Here is an 18,232-nt window from a genome sequence, read left to right on the forward strand (position 1 = left end):
TGTACTGTCTGGAGTATCCAAGCGTCTGATGAAATGGTCGTCCAGTTCTGAAAGAAAAGAGAGAGACGGCCTGCATGCAAGATGGTCGTAGGTAGATGGTAGCTTACCTGGTGTGAAGTGGGATCTGCCACGTCCACGCGTACTGCGTCCCCTGTCCGATCCTCTTGAGAAGGTGAAAGGTTGACGGTATCCCGTTTCTGGGTCGAAGGGTTGCGGTCTTGAGGATCCGGGGCCTGATGGCCAGAAACGGCTGGCAGCATGGCTCCTGTGGCGGCCAGCCCGTCCAAAAACACCCCTAGGGGGGTATTGTCTGAAGACCCTCCTCATTGAGGTTTGGACTTTACTTAATGAGGTAAAGACATTGACATGGCGATTCTATTCCTTTAGGAAAGGGTCTCCAAATAACTTGCCCTGTGCCAGAGGTCCGAGTTCTTTGGTGCCCAACTCCACCAACTTCCCGTCTATGCAGAGAAATGCTGCCTTACGCCTCTCAGGTGAGAGGGCCACATTTGCGTTTCGGAGGAAACAAAAACCGCGTTGAGCCCATTCGCGGATATCGTGAGCCCATTCCCTGACCATGTCGGCATCGAATTGGTCTGCCCGTTGGAAGGCATCGTCTGCCAGGTACATGATGCGTGAGAGGGGTCCGGCGGTATCTAGAAGCTTGTCTTGGACTCCTTTGAATCCCCTCTCCACCCCGCGGCAGGGGTTGTGACCACCTCTACTCATGAAGGTAGTGATTACTTGGTCAAATTCAGGTGTCATGGCTACTTGATCTGGTAGGGAAGGGCGGGGGCATTCCGACCTCAGTCGGTTGCGAACTACCTTGTCCATAGGTTTACTCATCCATAGGTGCATAAACTTAGCCAGGTGTTCCGGAGGTGTCCAGTCAAGCGGGGGTATCTGATGTTACGTGGGTCAAAGAGCGTCTGGCCCATGGGGTCCAGAATAGCCTCGTCCTGTGGCAGGGTGTTGTCCACTGTCCATTGCCATTCAGCAGCGAGTGAATCTGAATCCCCAGTATGAAAGGGTTTAGATTTTGAGTCCCAGGCGTCGTCGTCGGATTGAGACGTGTTAGCTTGCCATTCATCCAAGATGGCCATAGTGTCATCGATGTCTTCCTTCTCCTCTGAGGATAGTACTTGGGGAGGAGCAATGGTGACGGCTGTCGTCGTTTTGCTCTTCTTAGTGGGCTGTTTGCCTTTGCTCGGTTTGGGGTCCGTTTCCCCTTTCCAATGGCGTTTACTAACCCGGGTGTCGTCCTTAGACTGGGTTTCAGATTCCTCAGACTCAGTGTCTTGGCGTGTGCGGTGTGGCTTGGAGCTTTCCGGTTGAATGGTCATCATGTGGGATAGGGCCTTTTCCATAGAAGCGGCCACTGCTGCATTAACCATGGACTCCACTGGAGTAGGTTGTGAGTCTTTCATGATGTTTGGAAAGGACTTGGTACTGGTAAGAGGGCAGTTAAGGCAGGGGTCAATGGTAGGAGAGTATCCTACAGTAGTTATGGTACCAGCAGTACCAGATATAACCCCAGCAGGGTAATGTTCTGAGAATAGTATAAAAATACTAGGGCCCCAGCAGGGTAGAATAGCTCAGGAACAATAAGTACCAGCAGTACTGAAAATATATATTTATATCACCCCAGCAGGGTGTATTGGGCTTTAAGTCTGGGCAGCACCCAGTATACACAGGTTACAACAGTAGAACTCTGATAGGCAGTCTGGGCAGCACCCAGTATACAGAGGTTACAACAGTAGAGCTCTGATAGGCAGTCTGGGCAGCACCCAGTATACAGAGGTTACAACAGTAGAGCTCTGATAGGCAGCACCTTTAGGCAGCTTCACCCCAGGGAGCACAGGGTATTGAGCCCTATAGTGCACATATACCACAGGAGTAACAGAGACTTTCTGTGGGGACCCCTGCCTGGATGAGAGTAATGTGTGTTGATAGAAATCTGAAATAGTAAGGGAATATGAGTGACCAACTGGTTGTGACAACAGATGGATTAACATAAACATATGTAAATAATGAAATGAATAAAACAATGCTTACCTTGGAGATTCAGAGCAGATGCAGATCTCAGCAGAGGCACACCGAGTGGGTTTGAGGCTCCAAGATGGCGGCCGCGGGTCTCGTGATCTGCGAGATCCAAAATGGCCGCCGTCACACTGAAAGTTTGGGAAAATAGATCCGGCCGGCGGCCGGAGCGTTAAAACGCGCAGTTAGGCGGCCGGGAGTGTAAAGGGCTCTGCAGGCTAGGTTCCCAATGGTGGAAGGGGGAAAGAAAAACGGCGAAATCGCCCGGTGTAAACAGAACCGGGGGGGATAAGCAGAGTGCCCAGAGTGTCAAAAGACAAAGGTAGATAAAAGAGCCCCAGAAAAAAACTTGAATAGAATTAGGTAATGAGACAGAATGGAAGTGACAGTTAGACAATAAGGTTTAAGCAGTGCTATACAGTAAATAACAAGGAATATAGGTTATAATAAATATCCAAACAATGAATAAATATGAGGAGCTCAATATTCTGACCTGTCTGCTGATGGAGCAGTAAAGAAAGAGGAGGGAATACTATACCTCCTACTGTTTTTTGATTGGTTCTTACTATCCCTTTCTTTATTGCTATGGAGTTTAGTAAAGAGAGATATGCAAAATACTCGCCTCCTGTCATGTAATAAAATTTAAATCAAACAAATCTTAACTTTTTATTTATCCTCCTGAATACCTCAGATTACCTCCAGTTTCTTTCCAGAATATCTCCAACCACACACACACTTAGAAGCAACACTTAGAAGAAGCAACCAAGCTCTATTAGCCAAGCTAATGACAACAGCCCTTATATACTCCTAAAATCACCTCCCACTAGGAATGTTTAACACCTGGGTAGGCCTCTGCTTATTAGCAAACAATAGCTAATTTAAATAGCAATCAATAGCAAGTAGCTACCTAATCCAATCAAATGCCTTATAATTACCAACAGGAAATCAAACCTTGTGCAATCAGTAACCTTTTCCTACAGATTAATCTTACCTGTAACAGTAAAAAAGAAAACTCTTAGCACAACTCTTAGACAGTTGAAGCTTCTGTAAAACTCTCCAGAATAGCTCCAACCACACACACTTAGATGAAGCAACCAAGCTATGAGGTGTACCTCATTGACTAAGTGCAAGCTTTAATATTTGTCATGCATGAGTAATCATGGGCAGGTAGAAAGCCTGCAGAATGTTGTGGTACATTGTGACACTACTCTTGTATAACTACTAGAACACTGTGTGGATTTGAAATGAATCGCTGAAACTATGTGTGTGCTTGTAAGACCCCTAACCTAAGGGGGTTGTTGGGGGAGAGGGGTAGGTGCGAGTAAAATCCTACATCTATCGCTGTGAGCATCGCTGGGCCTCAGAAGGAGTGCCTAACAGATCTATCTTTAATTTCAAGAGACTGTACTAGGTAACACAAGCAATTAAGTAAATATATTCAAAAGAACAACAAGTAAAACATGGTTAATTGAACAAAATTTCTGCAACTAATTTTTGTCCTCATCAGCACCATTCCAAGTCTCAGTCAGATCACAGTGTGAGAGTTTGGATAGTTTCTTGGTGTAAAGGGGACTACATTGGTCAGGTCCCAGGTGTGAGTTCCTTGATGGCTACTAGAGTCAGGTGTTGGCACATGCAGTCCCAGTGCCCTGAGCAAAGTCGGTGCTTCCTCAGCCTTGGACAATCAAAGTGTGGACCCATTATGGGTAACTGGAAGGGATCATGGCTAGGTCCAGTGGTATGCCACGCCTGCCAATCTCAGCTGACTTGTCAAAGGATTTAGTGATGTCCACCATTGTAGAGTAAACCGTGAGAGGTCCTGGAAGAATGTGAGGTTAGCGTCTTCAAAGGAATATGGCAACTTGCTTTGAAGTGTTGCCAAGAGGGATCTTTTGTCACCCAAGAGGGAGCAGTGTACTATGATGTCTCATATGACAGATGGTGGTGCTCTGGGTGACTTAGGTAGGCAAAAGAGTCCATCAAAGGTTATCTTTATAATCTGTTATTGAGAACGCCGTTGCTTCCACGTGTGACCACACAGAAAGTTGAACTTCAAGAGAATTAAAGGGCGCGTGCTGACACAGAGCCTTTTAAAAGTACTGAAGGTGGAGACCAGGGTGGAACCTTAATTAAGAAGACCACCCACTGCGAACTTGGTCCATTGTCTTTGTAATGGAGCTCCAGTACTCCGACCGGGTACACCCGCCTAGTCTGCTTCCTCGTAGCTATCAGGGACCATGGAGCACTTCAGACCCAGTCGCCGAGGCTTGACTGGGATCACTTAGGGCCTTTTCCACCCTGGCTATCTACTCCTGGAACTAGAAATATATGGTCTTAAGTGTCTGTAACGGATCACCTGGCACCCCGACTTGGTACCTCCGTTAATGGATGCTCCTAGTGCTTCCTGAGGACTCCAAACACTCTGGCAGACACCATAATCACCGAATCCGAGAAACCTTTAAATTCTCCCAAGCGTATGAATGCTGTAGACCATTGAATAGGAACCATACGAATAGGCTTGTACTCCTAGCAGTCAACTGGAACAGCATACAATAAATCCTTCCCCCAATAATGAGACGACACATCACTTTGAGGGTAAAACAGGAACTCTGGACTGGCTCATCCAGCCTGGCTTTTATTTCCAACTCACACATACAGGCCACACCCAGGGGGAGGCATAAAAGAACCAATGACATAGATGTTACCTCCCACACATCCCCTCCCCTTAGTGTGACACATAATCCCATTATGCATACAGTGTAAAATATACTTTTACACAACTTTCATAACTTTAAAACCATACATCACATTCACATAAAAATACATATCCACAATCAATCCATTCAGGGGAACAACATATTAAAAAATGGCATGAATCCGACCAGGGGTTAAAAAGTTACTAAAAGTATATTTTGTTCCTTTCTGGCTGGCAGAAAAACATCCCCACAATGCACCCTGGTTTCCTCCCTTCTGCCCTGGAGTTAATTGGAGAAGTAATCCAATTACCCAGGACTAAAGGCAGACTCCATTAACCACATGGTTGCAAAACAACATAAAACACTTTAAAATACATAAAGTCACATTTACACATAACACACAGACATTTCACCTATCCCCAGATAGCTGGGATCTGCATGCACAAAACTACCGAAGAGCGCGCAGATCCTACTCACACAGTACAATTGCCATGGAGCTAAAGTCTTTCCCATAGTCTTTCATTATATGAATAGGCTCCATGGTATGGCTATCTGGGGTATCACATTCCCATAAAGTCTGGTCCATAGTCCAAAGGCAAGAGGCGGGCAATCAGCCCCCTCCAAGGACACGTGGCGAGGTCGGTTTCGCCACAGTGTCGTTTTAAGCATTAAGCATTTCCTGAGTCCAAATTAGCCAATTTTAATATAGGATATCTAATATGACACCTATAAACTTGAACCTTGGAATCAAAGTAAATTCTTTCACAGTATTGATGTCCATTTGGCTTGAAACCCAACCAATCAGAGTGCTCTGTACCATTTTACAACGCGCGGGAAAATTCCAAATACATTTTCCACGCTGTGTAAAATAGCACAGCACTCTGGTTCAATTTCAAATTGAAAGCAATCAGAGTGCTCTGTGTCATTTTAAACAGCGTGGAGAGTTCTTACCTGTCTCTTATCAGTTTCTTCATTTACCTGTCAGAGCACTCTGCTTGGTTGACTTAAACCAACCAATCAGAGCGCTCTGAGCATAATTGCAGGGTGTGGGAAGGCTTTATAAGCCTTTCTCCACCCTGCGGAGCTCAGTCTACGCCGTGCCTTCCATGGGTGAAGATGGATTATTTTTTTTGGCGTCGGGTTTTTCTTTTTTTCCGTCTGATTTTATTTTTTTGGCGCTCAGGTTTTTTATTTATTTTTTGACAAGTTCAACGGGTATTATGGATTTTTATTTGCCCTTTTTGGGGGCTGAAAAATGAAGATTTTAGAAAAAAGTAGACATCAAAGTTTTTTGTTATTTTTACAGGTACTTAGTTCTTTTATTCCTCCCTCACTATTTTTAGGGTGAGGGGGGTAGGTAGGGGTTTATGCATTTATTTTTTGGGCTGGGGTTGTAACAATTTAATTTAGGACCCCCACCCGCCGCTCAGGGGTGGGTGCCGTAGGGGGAGGACAATAGGTCCCCCCCGCCACATTCTCATTTAGGGTCCCCACCCGCCGCTCGGGAGTGGGGGAGGGGGGAGGACAATAGGTTCCCCCCTCATTGTCATTTAGGGCCCCAACCCGCCGCTCAGGGATGGGGGCTGTGGGGGCGACTTGCGCGGCACGGGTGGGGGCTTTGGGAGGGGGGATACTATGTTTGTTTTTTTTAACAGTGAGCAGTCACTGTTTAGTAGACATGCCCCTACTCAAAGTATAGCGAGAAGGGGCAGAATTTACTAATACTAAGTAATCTTTACTTAGCATTAGTAAATTTAGCTGAAAGACCAATTTAGGTCTTTCAGCCTTTTGGTAGATAGCTCCCTAATACCGTGGGAATTAGGGAGTTATCTACTAAGCAGCTGCAAGATGCAGCCGTGGCACGAATATGATCGGAGTTTCATTCATTCGAATGAAATTCCAATCCGAACAAAGTCCCGAATTGCGTCCTAACATGAATGGGGAAACTGTTCTCATTCTGTTAGGACGCAATTTGGTAGTTTTGCCGGTGTCCTTTCTAAATGACAGGACGTTCGGGAAAAGTGAAAGGAGGCTTCGTGGGAACATGGAGGAAAGGTTAAATTTGTGGGAAAATTGCTCTAACCACCTGAAATGAAGCACAGTTTGTTAATCCGCTGGTCACAGATGGTCAGACGTAGGAAACCTACTTTGTCTTATGTTTTTAATAAAACTAGATCAGACAGGAAGAAATTAAGAACAGATCCTGAGAGAGGGAGAGAAGAGTAATCGATTAAGAGAAAGGTAAGTTCGGCATGACAGTGCCGCTTTAATATATACACTGCCCCACCTCCCTCCCCCAATTTAATACACTGCTCCTCCTCCCTCCCCCAATTGAATACACTGCCCCACCTCCCTCCCCCAATTTAATACACTGCCTCCTCTTTCCCCCCAATTTAATACGCTGCTCCACCGCCCTCCCCCAATTTCATACACTGCCCCACCTCCCTCTCCCAATTTAATACACTGCTCCACCTCCCTGCCCGCCATTTCAATGCACTGCCCCAACTCCCACCCCCCCCATTTAATACACTGCTCCACCTCCCTCCCCACCAATTTACTGCACTGTCCCACCTCCCTCCCCCATTTTAATGCACTGCTCCACCTCCCTCCCCAATTTAATACACTGCCCCACCTCCCTCCCCCAAAGTTTTTACACTGCTCTCACCAGATCTCCGTATGTACATCTTGTATTTCCGTTGCACTTGTGACAGATGTCTGTAACTCCTACACCTAACAATTGATTGAGAAAGCGATCAAAATACAATCTGAATTAACAGAGAAAGCCCGACCACTTGATAAGATGTCAGTAACACATTAGTCTTATTAGTGCACAGTGCACTTTAAATAACAATCACATGATCATGTGACAGCAAACTTCTAAGTTACTATATAGTGAAAGCTCCAACTATATGTAAAATGTAATATGAATGACATCCATAAATACACATATACAATAACAGAAGATAAAGTATTAAAAAGAACTATTCCTTAAAGGGGAAATGTCACTACTTTGGATAACATGTTAAATAATGTAAATATACAACTGATCAATTTTGATGTTCGTTTTTACAATTTACTCCATCAGGGTTATTCACTAAGGGGAGAATTCACAGCAAATTTCGAATGTAAGGCCAAAATAGCCACGTTGTAAAAATCAGTCAGCTATGCTTTCAGTTCAGCTAATTTGGTCTAAAATGTGCAATTCACCGCAAATTCACTTTGAATTCTCGGTTTGTTAGATAACCCTCATACTGACATATTGCAGGTTTTGGGTGATAGAAGAGTAGAACAGATTGGTGTGGTCTCAGAATTTACATTATCTTCCTCAACCTTTTAAGCATGTCCCCTTGGCATCTCCCCCTAGCTTCCTGTAGGTGTTAGTGATCTAACGGATTTTCGTTGTAGCTAGGTGTGAGACCTGCCGTGTTCCAAATCCTGTGATCATTCAAAGCATTATTGGTTGATTTATTTTCATAATTTACTAATTGTCGGTTTGTCCACTAGCTGATAGTACCTCTGTCTCAAGTGCTTTTATCATCTGTTACCACATTAAACTTTCAATTCGTATCTTTCCCAGAACAATAATTCTCTGGTTATTCTTCCAGTAGTTATAACCATGTATTAGAAGCTACCAGTTAGACTTGATGTTATCCAAAGACATTCTAGACTAGTGAAGAAACCAAGTATTGGTGATCACCCAGCTGGCTCTCTTGGTAGCAATCAGGTGGTCATCTATCAAGCCAGAGGTGGTTAATAGTATCATTAAAGAAGACACGACCCAGCAATAATATTGATGTGGTGTTCAGGTCACCCTTGGTCTTTGAAGCATTTACATGAGAAGCACAGAGGAGCCACTGTTAGTACACCCATGTCACAGTCGGGGCCTTGCCCTTTAACACATTCAGGCATCTTTTTCCATAATGAACCATGGGCACCTCACAGGCTGGCTAGCATGGCACCACAGGATTTGTAGGATTCACACAATAAACTCCAGGCTTCAACTCGACAACCTCATGTATAATGTATATCTAATGTCGTTTTTCAAGACTATCACCCTCTATATGTTTCCTGTCATACACATCACTATTCTATATAATGCCTGTATAATATTTAAAAAAATATCTGTGGTCCCTTCCGATGAGAATATCTTTAGTCCTCCTTGGGTGCTTCCATGTTTTGTAATAGAATTAAAATGGATTTTATTGGGAATTTTACTATTTGTTTTATACATCACACGAACGTACATAAAAACAGATATTTATCCAAATCCTTACTCAAAAGACGCTTGCCCTAATACTTGATTTGATTGCCAATATATCATACTGTACTCCTTGTAACTGATGAGGGCAGGGCCGTAGATACATTTCCTGGAGTTTTAGCCCGTGTCAAAGTATGATAGCCCCTTACTCAACGTTGACTCGAAGACCTATCTCCAATGCCATACTATGACCCATGCAGTCCTATACCCCTCATTCCCAATCCTTTCATATTCCCCTGTATCCCTTCACTCTCTTTTATTTCCTAAAAACTATTTTGTCTCTCTCCCCACCTCTTATAAAACTCTTTGTGACTCTATCCACCCAAGGCATTCTACCATAGTGTGGGGAATGTGCCGAATCTGAGTTGCGCTACTTTGATTAGCTGCCAAGTAGTATAAAATGATAAAAGCACTAATCTCATGCCACCAAAACAGATCTGTGCTAAAAACACACATGGAATTTTAAAGTGATCCCCTAACAATACCCGTGAGTAGGGGTTCGGTTTAGAGTCATGCTCCACTTTTATTCTTTCTGTGACAGTGATGGGATAAAGATCTGTGAATTCAGTGGTCAGTTCACAACCCAAAACAGATCATTCAAACTTAAATATACTGAGAAAAGAGTACACATGAAACGTGCTTTGCAAGAGAATATTTTACTTTAAGTGATTTTGTAATTCATGGAAAGGTATGACTTGTTTAAATCATGGATCAACAAACCCCAAATTTACATAGCGTACTGACACCCCATTTTCAGGAGGGACCTTGTTACAGTGAGTTGAGCCTTTGTATTTAGTCGGACATCTTAAAAATGATGGGTATTTGGAGTATTGGGAGGTGTTAAGTGTGGGATACAAAGAGTGCCAGGGAAGGTTAAAATATATATTTATTTAGAATTCTAAAATGTAGAATTAGGAGTTCCGTGTATTAGGTTAATAGTTTGCGGCTGTGGATAATCATTAAATATGAATCAATGAAGATGCTGCATTTAATTTGAAAGCATAGTCTTCACACTGCACTGCTCATAGAAGTTTTATTTATTGTTTTGAACCTTGTTTCGCACTGAGAACAGTGATCAGTGTCCCTTAGCATGTGCATGTGGTGTTGGTTGCTTATCACAGCAGGTAAATCTCACATCATTGAGGGCCGTGTCATCTCCCACAGTTTGGGATACTTCTACTTTTGCCTCCATCCCACAAATTCCCATGGTGCAGTTGCTGCTCCAGTCTCCATAAGTCCCCCAGCTGAGGCCATTTCCTTCGAGAATGTTACCATCGGAGCATTTAAATTTGATGTTGTTTGCCGCAGTGTCATCATTCGTTCCTTGAGGGCCCTCTACCCTCAGTGAGAATGACATTAGATAGCCAATCGGACACCAGAAAGTTGAGCCCCAGGTTCCCCAGCTGAAAGAAAAAGTGTTTAGTACTACGGATGACTATATCAGAGAGAGAGAAGGATAGATAAGACGGACGGAAGGACAGACAGATGGACAGCTATACAGATAGGTAGACAGACATACAAGCAGACAAATAGATGACAGACAGATAGATAGATGACAGATCGATAAATAGATAGACATATATATATATATATAGTTAATATATGCTAAACACAAATACACACACCAGTCAAGACTTGCTTTTCTTACAGAAATCTCACTTTAAAAGTGCTCTCACTACTGCAAGGAATTCTGGGTACGCACATGAAAATGAAATCAACAAAGAACCACATACAGCAGACACGTACTCCAAGGAATCTATGTATAAAGTGGTATTATGAGGCAAAAATGTGGTTCTTTGTTGAGCTCATTTGCATACGCCTACCCAGAATCCCTTGCAGTAGTGAGAGCACTGTTAAAGTGAGATTTCTGTGGGAAAAGGAAGTCTTATGGATTGACTGGTGTGTGTATTTGTGTTTAACAATGTATTAACTATCCACTTACTTCAGGTGGAAGAGGCTTTCATCCACACTGTTTTTCTACTTTACTTTACACTTAAGTCAAGCCTCCATAGCAAGCCAATAACCAACCTCATGCTGATGCATTAACAACGAAACAGATGTCCATGAGTGGTTCACTGGCTTTGCTCCTCTTCCTGAATTGTGTTTTAATGCTGTTTTATACAGCAGACACATACTCCAAGGAATCCATGTATAAAGTTGAATAATGAGGCAAAAATACGGTTCTTTGTTGAGCTCATTTGCATATACCTACCCAGACTCCCTTGCAGTAGTGAGAACACTAACACACGTCAGATACTAGGGAACCAGGGCAATCTGACAACTAGTGGGCTACTGGAACAAATCATTCCTGGACACGGAGCGAGAACCTAGATCTGCTTGAATGCCACTACAACAGCAGACCCAACGAGAGAGGCTACATGAAACATATGTGGGAGCTATGGATGAACAAGAGACCATTATCTACCCTAACACCAAAACAACTGGTTACACAACGTTTGAACATCTTCAGGAGAAAACTAGTGTCACAACTGGAATTAAACAGACTACAGAAGAAATCAATCATGCACCATGATGAGGAAGAAATTCCCATACCCACATTCTTACCTGCACCAGAGAATTGCCAACCTGAATCCGTACCCCAAGATGGCATAACAACAGAAATAAGGGAAATGATAGATAAACTAGCAGTCGTTGACCAGTGGACAAGACTACCAAAGATCACTGGAAAGCTACCACCAGACAGCATGCTAGCTGCAGTTAATGAAGCATTGTCCACAATCCCAACCTGCACCATCACAGAAGCCAAGATAAAGACAACATGGAAGGAAGTTAGTAAGCTGGATCAACTTAACAGAGGTGGAAAGATCAAAGATAGATCCTGGCTTCTGCGGAAGTACAAGGATATGCCCATACCAGAGGTGCTGGAAACAGCTAAGCAAAGACTGACTGCACTGAGAACCAGACTGAACCAGAGAAGCAGAGGCTAAGAGAATCAATGCCTTCTTTACCAAAGAACCATCCAAGGTGTATGCACAGCTACAGGGTAACCACCACATCTCCTAGCAAGACCCACCTAGAGCTCAATAATATGAGAGCAACATGAATAACAATAGTTAAATTAGAGAGGCAAAGGTTTAAAAATAATATCAGGAAGTATTACTTTACTGAGAGGGTAGTGAATGCATGGAATAGCCTTCCAGCTAAAGTGGTAGAGGTTAACACAGTGAGAGAGTTTAAGCATGCCAGGGATAGGCATAAGGCTATTGTGGTGGAACCAACCTCGCCACTATGTTCTGGAGAAGCCTGGTTGCTCACCTGCTGCCTCTGGACTATGGTCCCATGTAAAAAGCTTGTATTTTCCCCTGCAGAAAGGCTTGTTCGTGCCTTTCTGCCTGGGTGTTCGGTAGATCGAATCTACCGAACCAACTCACGAATGAACGGACCACCTGGGTAAGGAGTGTGCCAGTGATTTACCTCCCAGAAGCTGCGGTTAACCGCAGCTTAATGGATGAACGCTGGGTGGCCGCTGTTCGTATAGCCGAACATGTGGCAGCGGCCATCTTAAACTCCGAACGCCGGTCCATTCGGTATTTTAATGTGTGAACAGTGTTACCCCAGATAGCTATGCCATGGAGCCTATTCGTATACCGAAAGATTATGTGAAAGACTTTGGCTCCATGGCGATTGAATGAGTGGGACATTGATACACTGATCCACCTAACTAGGATATACAGCAAGGACATCGGAATGTCATTCGGACTAGAGAAGTGTGGGCAGATGATAGCAAAAAGAGGGAAGATGATCAGGACAGAAGGAGTTGAAGTTCCAGAAGGCCAAATAGAAGATGAAAAGAACAGCTACAAGAACCTGAGGGTACCACAAACACATGGCAACCATGAGGAAGAGGCAAGAAGGATAGAGTCAGACAGGTCCTGAAGTCCCAGCTCAATGGAAAGAACAAGATCCAAGCCATCAACACATATGCCTTACCAGTCATCAGGTACCCAGCTGGAATAATAACCTGACCAAGCGAAGAACTGGTCACCATGGATGTCAAGACCAGGAAACTACTCACTATGAATGGAGGATTCCACCCGAAATGCAGCACCCAGAGACTCTACACCTGCCGGAATGAAGGAGGTCGGTGCCTGATGAGTGTCAACGCCACAGTCCTGGATGAAACATAGAGCATTCACAAGTACATCACGAAGATGGCTCCCAAAGATGAACTGCTAAGGGAATGCCTGAGACTTCAACAGATAGAGGATGCAGAAAAAGGAGGAGGTTCCATGGCTCACATGACAAAATCCTACAAGTGGTTGGAAAAGGCAGTACTGAAAGACAGCACTGAGGCACTAATCCTAGCAGTACAGGAACAGGCACTAAGCACCAGATCAATAGAAGCTGGAGTCTACCACACCAGGCAAGACCCAAGGTGCTGACTGTGCAAAGAGGCCTTTGAGACAATCCAGCACCTAGTAGCCGGATGCAAGATGTTAGCAGGAACAGCATACACGGAGAGACACCACCAAGTTGCTGGGATTGTGTAACAAAATATCTGCACAGAATATGGATTGGACCTGCCTAAGTTCAGATGGGCGATACCAGAAAGGGTAGTCGAGAATGACAGGGCTAAGATCCTGATGGACTTCAAGATCCAGAAAGACAAGCAAGTGCTGGCCATCCAACCTGACATCGTGGTGGTAGACAAGGAACGGAAGACTGCAGTCATGTTGGATGTGGCAATACCCAGTGACTATAACATCAGGAAGAAGAAACATGAGAAGATGGAGACATACCAAGTACTGAAAGAAGAACTAGAAAGTATGTGGAAAGTGAAGGCAGTGGTAGTCACAGTTGTGATAGTGGCACTCGGGGCTCTGACTCCCAAGTAGGGGGAGTGTCTTCAACAGATTCCAGGTGGGACATCTGAGATCGCTGTCCAGAAGAGTGCAGTTCTAGGAACAGCTAAGATACTGCGCAGAACCCTCAAACTCCCAGGTCTCTGGTAGAGGACCCGAGAATGAGGAATATACATACCACCCAGGAGGGGTGAGAAAATCTATTTTTTTTTATTTATATATATATATATATATATATATATATATATATATATATATATATATATATAAATATATATATATATATGTATATATAATGACTGGTATGATTCTAAAGCCAACTTTATAATTAAATATAATTCCCTTTCATATAAGCACAGTTGCCTCCTAGTGCTTTTATGTGTGATTGCAAAATTGAAAACAACTGCTGGTATTACTAGCTTAATTTCAAAATTCTTTAAGTCAAATCAGCTCAGGAAGCAAAAGACTCCCTACATGATATCTCCTCTCCTCCATGACAGAGCCAGGAATACACAGGAGAGACACAGAGGTACTCACTTTGCAACGGTAGAATTGATTGTCATCTCATTGTGCGGAAACTGGCATCTCACACAGTGCAGGCGAATTCCATTCAAAGCTGTGTCATCGTTTCGGCCTTGTACACTCTCCACCTGCAAAATGCAATTTTACTATCATTATGATGGATATGGTACTGTGCTGTGAGACTGTAGCACTGAAGTGTGGTTATGGTCTGTTCTTTTCACTGGTCTTGTTTGTTTAATACCTTTCAATCAGGGGAAATTGTGAAGAACCTGTTCCAAAAAAATGTTCTTAACTGTCTCTGTTGTCATGTCTATTGGGTCTTGGAGACCTTACTCTGGCATTGAATATGGTGCTTATATAGCATTAGTCAAAATTCAGATAATGGAATGTCCTACTCATTTCACGTTAGCAGTGCGCTGTAGACTAGAATGACCTACTCATTTCATGCTAACTGGGCTCTGTATGATTAATTAAAAGAATGTGCTTTGCAGAATGGAATGTTCTGCTCAGTTAGTGTTAGTGAGGCTTTATAGAATGGAAGACCCACCTCAATTAGTGTTTGCCAAGCTCTACACAATAGAATGACCTACTCATTTAGCATTAGCCGCACTCTATAGAATGGAATGTTCTACTCATTTAGCATTCTCTGTTCCCTTTCCATAACACAATTATGGGTCTGGGATGTGGAAATGAAAAAAAAAACAGTTTCTCCATATCACCACCAGTAGAAAAAATAAATAAAAAATGAGAGTGTGGTAACTGCAGTATGAAATATATATATATATATATATATATATATATATAAAAACACACTATTGCATCACTAATGAAAATACTGCTCTCTCCTGGTGCTCCTCCTACCTCTCCCAGCGCTCTTTCAGTGTTTCACTTTCTTAAACTCAACCTGTCCAAAACAGAACTTCTAGTTTTTCCTCCCTCAAGTGCTGCTACTCCTGTGTCTGTCTCCATCCAAGTCAACGGTGCTACTATCACCTCTACCTCGCAGGCTCGCTGCCTAGGGGTTCTTTTTGATTCTGACCTCTCTTTTACTCCCCATGTCCAATCGATAGTCAAATCCTGTCGCTTTCAACTTAAGAACATAGCGCGCATCCGCCCATATCTAACGTCGGACGCGGCTAAGATACTGGTTCATGCTGTTGTTCTCTCTCACCTCGACTACTGCAATCCCCTTCTCACCGGTCTTACGTGTTCCCAGCTTGCACCACTGCAATCTATAATGAATGCGGCTGCGAGGCTTATTTTCCTGTCCGGTCGCACCTCCCACGCCTCCACGCTCTGTCAGTCCCTGCATTGGCTTCCAGTTAGATATAGGGCCCAATTCAAAATTCTGGCGCTTGCTTACAAATCCCTACATAATGCTGCTCCAACATACCTATCCTCCCTCATACACAAGTATGTCCCATCGAGACTCCTGCGCTCAGACCAAGACCTACGCCTATCCTCTGCCCGGATCCCCACCTCTGACGCTCGCCTTCAAGACTTCTCCAGGGCTGCACCTATTCTGTGGAACTCCCTTCCCTCCTCAATCAGACTTTCACCCAGCCTCCACTCCTTCAAAAAATCTTTGAAAACTCACTTCTTCATTAAAGCGTATCAATTAAACTGTCAGCAGGTTTCTCATCCCCCACCCTATGACTCCTTTCCTGCAACTGTCAAACATGACCTACAAAGCACTCAATAAACCCTTCTCTAACAAACTATTTAATTCCCCTACTCTAACCGTTTGTGTCACTATACCCCACTCCCTCTAGCATGTAAGCTCATTGAGCAGGGACCTCAACCCCCTCTGTTCCTGTACGTCCAGTGGTCTGATCTCAATTATGTGTCTGTTAGTCCACCCATTGTACAGCGCTACGGAATTTGTTGGCGCTATATAGATAATAAAATAATAATAATAATAAAATAACTGTAGTTCTAGAATAAAATATACAAAAGTGCTCTTGCTATGCTGGGTTCTAATGTCAGACAGAGACAGAAACAAGTCCTCCACCTAACAAAACCACAAAAAAAATGTTAAAAACTAGCTGCATTGATCTTTTTACATTTATTCTGTGTGACATCAGCAGCTCTTGCGAGATCTCGGAATTGGCAATGACAATGGCGCCAGATTCTTTAGATGGTGTTTGGCGATTTTGGTGAGTGGAGGACTTGCTTATATGTATATGTGTGTATGTGTATGTATATATATATATTTTTTTTTATTTCACAATAATGTTATGTTGGGTAAAGCCATTCTACACTGATGTTAGAACCTTGCTATTCATTAAACGTTTCAGTCTCGTGGGTGAACTCAGTCTAAGTGGTTCCCAATGTGTGTATATTCTATTCTCGTTGATCTGCGTTATCAAACATGACACCATTTACTTATGCATTAGGACAGGAAATAGAATCCTGAAATTGATCCACCTCAACTTCCTTATTATTTAGGACCCCCAGCAACTGCCAATGGGAGGGAGCTAGGGGAACACTATGTCATGTGTATATATACCGCGGCCAGGGGGTTTCTATGTTAGGACTTACATAGGTACAGAGATATTACTTATTTACACTTATATCACATAATTAGTACATATTTGAAATCACACAGACACTTGTTTTAGGGAAAACAATCATTCAGGTTGATAGTTCTTTCTTATATTGGGCAAGGTCAATTGGTTTCTACCTTAGATCTCACATAATTATAGATATTTCACATAATTACTAATAATTCTTAATGTTGCTTCTTCTATGTTAGATCTAACACAAACAACATTTTGATCTAACCCGATTTAACAAGGATCTAGCAATCTGCATAATTATTGTTAAAAAAATTTATTTGAGGGAGTTGCTAACCGAGCTTTGGTGAGTATTTTAATTGCCAAATACCATCTCATCATTGATCAAGACAACAAATATTTGACAGTGTGAGAGCAAGGCTGAATCCTAGTAGTTCTTGCTGATTGCAGGTGCCCAGCCTGGCTTACTTATCGGCTCCTACGAGCTCTTCTTCTGACTGTTTAAAAAACAATTTACTTTGATTTAGAAGTTGTGAAAACAAGCTGTTTTTTTAATTAGGTCAAGACTTTAGTAATCATTTTAAAGTACTGCAACATTCACCAGAATTTTATACTTCTACGCTACAATATGCACTATTTATGGTCATGATGATTATGACTTATGAAACAATTTTACTTATTTTCCTCCAATTATTCGAGGAGCTGAAAGCAGATCTTACCTTCAGGGTGAAACCTTTTGCCATGGTCCCAGGAGCACATTTATCCAGTGTACCCCATGTACCCCACTGACCTCCATTCGGAACTTTGATAATTGTTCCCGCTGTCTGTCCAGCAAGGACAAGGATGAAAGACAGAAGAGTGAGGACCATCGTATTCTTATCGATGTCTTACTCGCATAGAGGAACGGACAAGGTGATCTAAACCCAGTGCATCCACCAAATTGTTATATTTATAGTGTGTTTCAATGATTATTAATCAGTTACATGATACCATATGATGGTTAATTATTAGCCGACCAGTACATGGAGTGTCCAGCTTGTTAAGCACTCTTATCACCTGGTCAAATGACATTGGGTCAGAGCGATCTTTTAACCTTCAGCTTATCTCACAGCCAGTTGAGGTAATGGCGAGACAATTGTTTTTGGGGAGATTATATGTCATTTATGATAATAATAATAATAATAATAAATAAACTTAGCTTGTTGCTAGTGTAAATGCAAAATTTGACAGCATGAAGGTAAAGTAAAATTTAGGGTTTATACAAATGTCTGTCTCATTAGAGATTTTTACCTTCAAGCTGAAGACAGCAAGGTAAAATAGGGCTAACCTAAGAGGTTTTGCCTTTATGTGGCAGGTAAGCTTACACTTTAATGGCCA

General features: G+C 42.9%; 1 protein-coding gene across 1 annotated transcript; it reads right to left on the reverse strand.

The window, feature by feature from the left end:
• Nucleotides 1–9,917: 9,917 nt before the first annotated feature.
• LOC134603604 (vitelline membrane outer layer protein 1-like) lies at nucleotides 9,918–17,745 on the reverse strand. Its single transcript, XM_063449728.1, has 3 exons — nucleotides 17,575–17,745; nucleotides 14,355–14,467; nucleotides 9,918–10,397 (listed from the first exon to the last, which is right to left on the reverse strand). Exons 1-3 carry the CDS (start codon nucleotides 17,722–17,724, stop codon nucleotides 10,070–10,072), a joined length of 591 nt encoding a protein of 196 aa, XP_063305798.1. The 5' UTR covers nucleotides 17,725–17,745; the 3' UTR covers nucleotides 9,918–10,069.
• Nucleotides 17,746–18,232: the final 487 nt, after the last annotated feature.

Source organism: Pelobates fuscus, chromosome 3 (assembly GCF_036172605.1).
Source record: "Pelobates fuscus isolate aPelFus1 chromosome 3, aPelFus1.pri, whole genome shotgun sequence".
Classification (NCBI taxonomy): Eukaryota; Metazoa; Chordata; class Amphibia; order Anura; family Pelobatidae; genus Pelobates; species Pelobates fuscus.

Bases quoted from the DNA above. Each gene is read 5' to 3' on its own strand.
- LOC134603604 (XM_063449728.1), bottom strand. From the start codon at position 17,724: ATGGTCCTCACTCTTCTGTCTTTCATCCTTGTCCTTGCTGGACAGACA. The intron at 14,468-17,574 runs GTAAGATCTGCT...TGCATTTTGCAG, and splicing joins CAAAAGGTTTCACCCTGAAG to GTGGAGAGTGTACAAGGCCG. The intron at 10,398-14,354 runs GTGAGTACCTCT...TTTTTCTTTCAG, and splicing joins ATCAATTCTACCGTTGCAAA to CTGGGGAACCTGGGGCTCAA.